The sequence below is a fragment of the Glycine soja genome, chromosome 15 (genome assembly GCF_004193775.1).
Source record: "Glycine soja cultivar W05 chromosome 15, ASM419377v2, whole genome shotgun sequence".
Classification (NCBI taxonomy): Eukaryota; Viridiplantae; Streptophyta; class Magnoliopsida; order Fabales; family Fabaceae; genus Glycine; species Glycine soja.
Genome location: NC_041016.1, coordinates 963,128 through 971,732, shown reverse-complemented (window position 1 = coordinate 971,732; position 8,605 = coordinate 963,128). Strand labels below are relative to the sequence as shown.

The 8,605-nt window shown below is 33.4% G+C and overlaps 1 protein-coding gene across 1 annotated transcript; it reads left to right on the top strand.

Moving 5' to 3' along the window:
* The first annotated feature begins 251 nt into the window (after positions 1-251).
* LOC114387231 (gibberellin 3-beta-dioxygenase 1-like) lies at positions 252-2,279 on the top strand. Its single transcript, XM_028347374.1, has 2 exons — positions 252-873; positions 1,343-2,279. The coding sequence occupies exons 1-2, from the start codon at positions 398-400 to the stop codon at positions 1,926-1,928; spliced, it is 1,062 nt and encodes a 353-aa protein (XP_028203175.1). The 5' UTR covers positions 252-397; the 3' UTR covers positions 1,929-2,279.
* The last annotated feature ends 6,326 nt before the right edge of the window (positions 2,280-8,605 follow it).

The window sequence follows — 8,605 nt, the reverse complement described above, 5'->3', positions numbered from 1 at the left end:
ATATACACATTTTAAAAATGCATCTAAAATTAAATAGCTAGCCTTTTATTATCTCAATTTTTGTTAAAATTAAAATATTTTTGGAAAACTTATGCTCCAACAGAAATCAACACCTGAAAGGGAGAAACAATAAAAACAAGGCATTTTCTCTCTTTATCTTTAGGCTTAGGGCACGGACAACATTTTGTCCCCATCTACCCCATCATCTCTATATATACTCACTACGCACAATCATGTTTCTCACCTCATCATCTCTATCTTTCCATGCGGTACCGTGTTTTCTTTGCATCAACGGCTACTATTTTTGAACTTGTCATAATTAGTCTCTATTTCTAATTAGTATCGAATACACACACACACCTTAAACGTAAGTGGTCACTATTTGTTCCACACTATTATGCCTTCACTCTCAGAAGCCTACCGATCCCACCCCGTGCACGTTCAACACAAGCACCCTGACTTAAACTCCCTACAAGAACTCCCCGAGTCTTACACTTGGACACACCATGGCCATGATGATCACACTAATTCCCCTGCTTCCAACGAGAGTGTCCCCGTTATTGATCTCAATGACCCAAATGCTTCAAAGTTGATACACCATGCATGCACAACTTGGGGAGCGTACCAAGTGCTGAACCATGGCATACCCATGAGCCTCCTCCAAGACATTCAATGGGTTGGGGAGACCCTATTCTCTCTCCCTTCTCACCAAAAACACAAAGCAGCTCGTTCCCCTGACGGTGTTGATGGCTATGGCCTCGCTCGCATCTCTTCCTTCTTCCCCAAACTCATGTGGTCTGAAGGCTTCACAATTGTTGGATCCCCTCTTGAGCATTTTCGCCAACTCTGGCCCCAAGATTACGACAAATACTGGTTGGTCTACAAACTCTCTCTCTCTCTCTCTCTGACACACACACACACACACATTAATATATCCTCATGCACGTGTTCTCAATATGCTACCTAGTAGCTAACTACTACTATCCCATCTCTCTTCCTCCTTAATGTACTCTTTCTTCTTTGTTTTTCTTTACTAATTTTTATTCTGTTTTAAAAAGACATCTTTGGAAGTTTTTGTTGTGACAATACATGTGGCTTAATTACAAGCACCCAATTTCTTATCCTAATGCAATTAATTAGCAAAAGATCATAATGAGGGGTGTGGACCCACCTTGAAGATTAATTATATTACTAGAGTGATCATGAAAATCTAATGCACCAACACCGAATTGAATGATCAATTTACATATATTTGCGAACATGTTGGAAATCTCTTGGCTAATATGGTCAAACCATGGTGTGATTTTTCCTAACGTTTTTTTTTGTTGTCCTTTTTCTTCAGTGATTTCGTCATGCAATATGACGAAGCCATGAAAAAGCTAGTGGGAAAGCTGATGTTGCTCATGTTGGATTCTCTGGGTATTACAAAGGAAGACCTTAAATGGGCTGGCTCAAAAGGCCAATTCGAAAAGACTTGTGCTGCCTTGCAATTGAATTCATACCCGACTTGTCCGGATCCGGATCGGGCCATGGGTCTAGCCGCCCACACCGACTCCACCCTTCTCACAATCCTTTACCAAAACAACATAAGCGGGTTGCAGGTTCACCGAAAAGGCGTCGGGTGGGTGACGGTGCCACCACTCTCCGGCGGACTTGTGATCAATGTAGGCGACCTCCTCCACATATTGTCGAACGGGTTGTACCCGAGTGTGCTCCACCGGGTCTTAGTGAACCGGATCCAGCGAAGGCTTTCAGTTGCGTATTTATGTGGGCCCCCTCCAAATGTGGAGATATGTCCACATGCGAAGTTAGTGGGCCCAAATAAGCCTCCCCTTTATAAGGCAGTGACTTGGAATGAGTACCTTGGGACCAAAGCAAAGCATTTTAACAAGGCACTCTCAACTGTTCGGCTTTGTGCACCTAGCTAGATGTAAAACAGCCTCACACCAATAGTGAGCAGCAAGTGGGCTATAGATTGCTTTGAACCTTTTGCATGCTCTATTTTGTACCAAACATGAATGAAATACCTTCTTCTTCTTTTTTGCTTAACTGGAAACTTGGTGGTTAATCAATTAGATGTGGTGGGGGTCGATGCCAACAATAAATAAGTTGAAGAGATATATATTTGTTTGGCTCTAAACGGGAGAGAGAGAATACAGGGGATAAGATAGTCTCATACTCTCATCGATGTTTCAATATTTGTCTTTGTATCGAAAGGGACATCGCTATATTGTCCAATATGATTATTCAATTCGACTACAGAACTCGCCAAAAAAACATTTTCTTTCCCGCTTGGTATATATATTTATTTATCTTCATATTATTTTTAGGGTGTTAAGCATTTATGATATATATACTTTTGACTTGTACCTTTATGATGAGAAGGAGTTTGGTCCAAGAACAGATCGCTTAATTATAAAGATCTTAAAATATGCAAGAATCGTTACCCAATTTTCGATGTCTCAGATTTGGAGGAAAACATTTTTAAAGACATAGCCGCCCAATTTTATTTTATTTTTTATACTGCCCAAACCTATGTTTTTAAGTCTCTTATTACTATTGCTTTTATTATTCCTCTGAAAAAATGGATCTAGTTGAAGCCGTATATGTACAAACTACAAAGTGAGGGACATGCATTTATGAGAATCTTACAAAATCACTAGAGAATGGATTCATTCCAGCCAAGTTGTGTTTGCCCACAGAACGATGCATGACTGACATGGTTGCAGTTATAATGAGAGCGACGGAAGTGTTTTAGAATTTAGACGGTAAAATGCATAGGTTTAACATAGATTGGTTTCAATTATAAAATTATTTTTAGGAACTACTTATTACTTAATATGCAATTTTAATTAATGATTAGACATGGATAATTCAGCAACGAAGTTAATTTGTTGTTTCACATAGAGGACCAGGTAAAAGGGAGTTTCAAATTATAATTTTTATGATATATTATACTACAACTATGGAGTGGAGAAAAAAACCAAAAAATTAGATGGAAAAAACGTCATCAATTATACTAGTATATGAAAAGAAAATACTCTTAAGAAAATCAAGGTATTAACTTGGCAAAGTGAAACTCTCGGGAATGAAAATAGAGCTAATAAACTTTTTTGTCTTTACTCCTGCATTCGATCACAGTAGTCTAGTATTTTTCTTCTCGGGCAAGATAATGGCAGAGGGAAAATGGATGAACGACAAATGGGGAGAGCAAAAATTAGGTTTTGAGATGATGATGGGCATTATTGTATTTTTATGCTCTAAAAAAAATTCCTGCTTCGCGAAAATCGTGATTCCCGCTGACCCACCTTATCCTTAAGAAAATGTTTAGTTAGGAAATATAACTAAAAAACATTTTTAAAATGTTATAATTTTTTTAAATATCAAATATGGAAATATGAAATTTCTAAATTAATATTTCCAATAAACTTAAAAAATAGTTTAAATGATTATGCACTAATTATTTTTCCGATAAAAAATCATCATTTCAATAATTTTTAAGATAATTATTATAACAGTCAATAAATTTATCATACATAATAATTTATAATTAAATGATAATATAAAATATTTTTTTAATATCATCTTTATAAAAAGTTAAATAAGGGAGCTATTTTAATCCATATATAGTTGTTTCATTGGAGGTAAGGACAACAATAGAGCCACGATAGCATGAGAACCCTCCATGAAGAGAGTACCTACAAAGATATATACTTTAATACTGAAGTAAATATTATCTAACGTGTGAGTTAAATATGGTTGGAATGTATCTAAAGGCAAGAGATTTCTTATATATATAGCATTAAAATGACAAGAGAAACAATTAATTAAGTGGTTATCATGAGTTATAGAATAGGTGTATTAATTCATTTAAATTTATATACATAAAATTTAATTCATTTTATCCTTTTAATTTATTTTATTTTCTTCTTGTATGATTTTTTTTCTAGATATATGGAAGTATTTTTCATAGGACTCTTTTTTCCATACATACTCAAACTTGAGATGTTATTTAAGGAAAATCAAAGATGAAAAATCATTTGTTAATTATTTTTTATGTGCTTATTGTATTTTTTTTTCAAATTAACTCATAATTAATAAATATTGAAAAAAAATAAATAGCTTTGAATTATTTATTTATAAATCACCAGCATATGAATATAGATGTTGAGTATATTTAAAATATAAGGTATATAATCATAATATTTGTCATAATAATTTAAACAATTAATTTAGCTTAAGCTAACTTTGCATATATTTGAATTAGGCTAATAGTTGTCCTTTTCCAATTCCAATAATTGATCAGTACGTTGTTATCACTTATTAATTAATTTTTAGAATAGAATAAAATGAAATAATAATAGAATTCATTATTTAAATAATTCAAAATAAGATTTAGAGTAGGATATAAATGATGGGCGCATTTAATATCATTTAACACCCCCATTCCATTAAAAAAGAAGTCAATTTCTATAAAAAAAGATTCTATTCCATTCATTTTAATCTTTATTAAATAATATCATCCAAACATATATATCCTGCAGACAACGCCCTTTCTATAATACAGCTTCTCACACTTTAAGCGACAAAATAACAATTCGTAGATAATTGATGGGCGTGGTAGATAAAGAAACAAATAAGTTACCAGCTTCATGTAGTATTATTATCTTTTACTCCAAAATAATGAGAAACAAACTCGCGGGAATAATTCTCAATCATTTGGGTTATGAAATCATTGTCTAAACATAAAGTTGTTACTGTCTCTCTGCAACCACGTGTTGGTGGCTAGCTAGCAAGTTAAAGCTTATCATGGGGAATTGAAGTGCCTATTTTTACCACTCACACATATCTTCTTCATATCGTTGTTCAATTTGCATATGCATCTTGTCCCTACGTCTGTGTTGTTGGGGTCTTCACCATGTTAATTTATTCAACCTGCATTGCATGCCCGTCCTAAAGTTTCTTTCTTTCTAATCATTTTCTTTATTGAATATATAAAATGAAGCATTTATCCTCTATCTTAAAATAAAACCACAGAGAGAAATGTATTTATATGTTCAGTGGTGTGAACCTTCGAGGATTGAGGACACGTACCGATGAAGGATCAGAGGCAACGAATATCGACGTTGTGGTGGGCAGGGGGAGGGGGATCAAAGACAATTCATGACCATGGAAGCGAATAATATCCTAGTTTTACGTGGACCCTTTTCTTTCTTCTTTTTATTATTCTATGAACCTTCACGTAAACCTTCATTCAAAGGGAAATTTTGTTAAACAGACAGGATTCCAAGGGACTGATGACACCTATTGGTAAAAAACCAATTAACACAATCAAAATTGAAAAACTATGAAAACTCATATTTAACTTGATATTGACACCTTTTTATTTATGCTAGAGAAAACTTCAATAAATATTCATTATCACACCGAAGGATGTAATTTTAGTAGTCAAACTTTTTTTTTTCCTTGTATCACTATACAATTCATCCATGGAATTATAAAATTAATTTAATGATAAAAGAAGAAAAGAAAATCATAAATTTAAATCTTTCCATAAAAGAATTAATAATTAATTACTAACATCATTTGTCGATAATAATAAAAATGTATACAGACTTAAAAGCGTGGAAGATTTGTGTGATCCAAAAATTTCATTTCCACTTTGTTTGTACCAAAAAGAGTAAAATTCATACATTTTTTTCCTTTCCTTCATTTTAAAGAAGTCAAATTTAAATAAAATAAATAATTTTTCTGTGAAGAAAAACATATTTAAGTTCATTGCTATATTTAACTGTGCTAGTTAAGTATTGCACTTAGGGACAATAATTAAGAAATTAAAAGTGATTTTTTAATTAAAATTCATAGCATTTAATGCTATAATACAATATATCCAACCATATAATTTTGATTAATAAACTTTTCTATTTATTAATTTCTTCATCATCATTATATATATATATATATATATATATATATATAATACTCTTAGTTAACCATTAAAACCAGTTATTATATATCTTCCTCCTTTTATTCTAGAGCAAAGAAAACGTAGAAAAGTAACCGATAAGGAAATCTTGTGAAGTTACTTGCATGCGTCATAATTGAAGGAAAAGTGATCTATTTCCAGATATTTGTACGTATTTTGATATGAATGGAGTGTAGGATCAGGTGCTGTAAAACTATATCAACTTCTGAACTTGTCAACAATCTTTTCACGGGTTAATTATCTTTGTTATCGATTGTAATTAATTGTTCTCATTAATTCCGCGCGGATCATGAATTAATGTTGATTACACATTAATTAGTAGAGTGATGTGAACTATTCCATCAAATGATTAATGAATACTAGCTTCCAACTCATAATGACCGAATGCAGCTAACCAATTTTATGATTCTTAATTAATTAATATGAGTTATATATTATATTAAATATTTATATTAGTTATTTATATTTAGATGAGTTTAATATAAAACGATCTAATTCAATGAACCCATTAGATTGTGAACATAAAATTGATATGGGTTTGATGAGCAGAAACTGATTTGACTCATTAGGGGATAATAAGAACCCTATATGTTAAAACCTAAGGCATGGTTATGGTCTCCAAGATACCAAATCAAGAAACAGTTTCTCCTCTCTCATCTGGAGAGAAAATGAAGGTCTCATAAGGAAGAAGGTGATTTAGTTGAGAAAGGTTATTAAATCAATTGTTTGTGACCGCTGTAAGATTTCGCTGCGTGTTGATCAAGCTCTATAGATCCAGGTATTCCTTAAAACCTCTTGATAATCTGACGTAATGTATTTTGATGCTCATTTGGTATTTTATAAGGTTTATTAAAATTTCTCAACAAGTGGTATCAAAGCCACCATTACTGTTAGATTATTGAGATTTAAAGTTGTTTGATATATATTATATCTAGATCGTTTTAGTTGTATGAACCCTAATTTTATTTTGGGGAGAAATTATTTCGATCAATAAAATTGTAAAATCCGTAAATTTCTGTGTTATGGTCGTAAAGTTTTTCTTTTTTTTTTCAAATAAATAAAAGGCCTTTGCATTTGATTTACAGGTTTGTGTACAGTTTTTTGTTTATGTCGCGTGTGCTTGCATATTATTCTATTTGGGATAAAGGTTCTGCTTATTCGGCGTTGGTTTTCTTGAACAATATATATTTCGTGAGCAAGAAAGTTTTTTTTTTGTTTTATACATATAAAGTTTACGAAAACTCTTTACGTCGAATACAAAGCCACATGGACTTATATTTTTATATAAGGTTGTTGAGTCTTTGGTAAGTGTACCAAATCGCTCTAAGTAATATTTCTCGGAAGTCCGAGTATCGTTTCCACAGGGATTTTGTTGCACTTTTATGGAATACTTTTCAATTTGTGAGCAAGAAATAGTAAAGACAGAAATAAGCGCAAGAGTAAATTGCTACTACTAGATCAAATAATTTAGAAAGATAATTAATGAAGATACCAAGACCGGACAAACCTAATTGGCCTACGATGCATGAAATTATGATTGTTCATTACCAATGTCGTTGAATCAGTTCTATCCACATCTGTTAATTTTACTTACCCCTAATGCTTCACGATGACAAGCCTATTTTAACTACCTATCTCTCAAATGCCTTTGTGAAGATTCAATAGTTAAAATGCATTAAGGTTGAATTCTAGATGTTGCTAAATGTATGGGCATTGGGCCATCATTCTATGCCTAGCAATGGTAGCCCGACGATTCTTTTCTTTATTTGTTCTATTAGGTGTTACCCTTTCCCAAGCGTATAACCCTTAAAACTAATGCATGCATTGCCTTTTAAACCCTTCTTAGGAAATACCCTCTCCCGAGCGAATAAAACCTAAAAGAAATTTAAGACATAAATGCAAGATAAAAAGAAAAGAATTAGAACATAAAACTTGGAAGGAATTCTCTTTGCATTGATAACTCTTGAAGTACACCATACATCGTTAGCTTTTTAGGCCTGTCAGGCCCTAGCTAGGGGATTAGCCACTCATGGCCATTGAGGGGCTTTACAACTGGGGGTGAAAGAAAGAATGGATAGGAAAATAAAGAATATAGAGAGAAAAGGGAGAGCTCAGGCTTGGCATGCTGAAAGAAGTGCTTTGAAACGAGGTGTACGTTCTCCCTTGGCTTGGATCTCTATTTATAGGTGCAGAAATGGGCTTTGGACCTTCGTAGACGTGCTTAGCGCGACACCTTGCGCTTAACGCGTTCAGATCGTGCGCTTAGCACGTGCTGTAGGCTTAGCGTGTGCTTCTGTTGGATCGCGCGCTTGGCGTGTGCCTCACGCTTAGCGCGCGTAATGAATCCTACATCCTCGTGCTTAACGCCTCGCTTAGTGCTTGTGCTGCCTTGCACGCTTAGCGCGTGACGCGCGCTAAGCACCTGTACTGGATTGGGCCTGCTTCAGATTTTCTTTTTTTTCTTCAATTCATGCAGCCTTTTTGTTTATTGTACCTTCAGTTTTCATATCTATGGCAAAAAATTCAAACTTAATTATTTTTCTAACATTTAATCACAAATAACTGCTAAATAATTAATTTTAAGCCAAAATTTGACTGATTCTCTACTATTAATTCACA

What these genes read in the sequence shown, in the direction of transcription:
- LOC114387231 (XM_028347374.1), top strand. Translation starts at nt 398, where the DNA reads ATGCCTTCACTCTCAGAAGCCTACCGATCCCACCCCGTGCACGTTCAA. An exon ending in CAAGATTACGACAAATACTG is followed by an intron (nt 874 to 1,342) that starts GTTGGTCTACAA and finishes CTTTTTCTTCAG; the next exon opens with TGATTTCGTCATGCAATATG.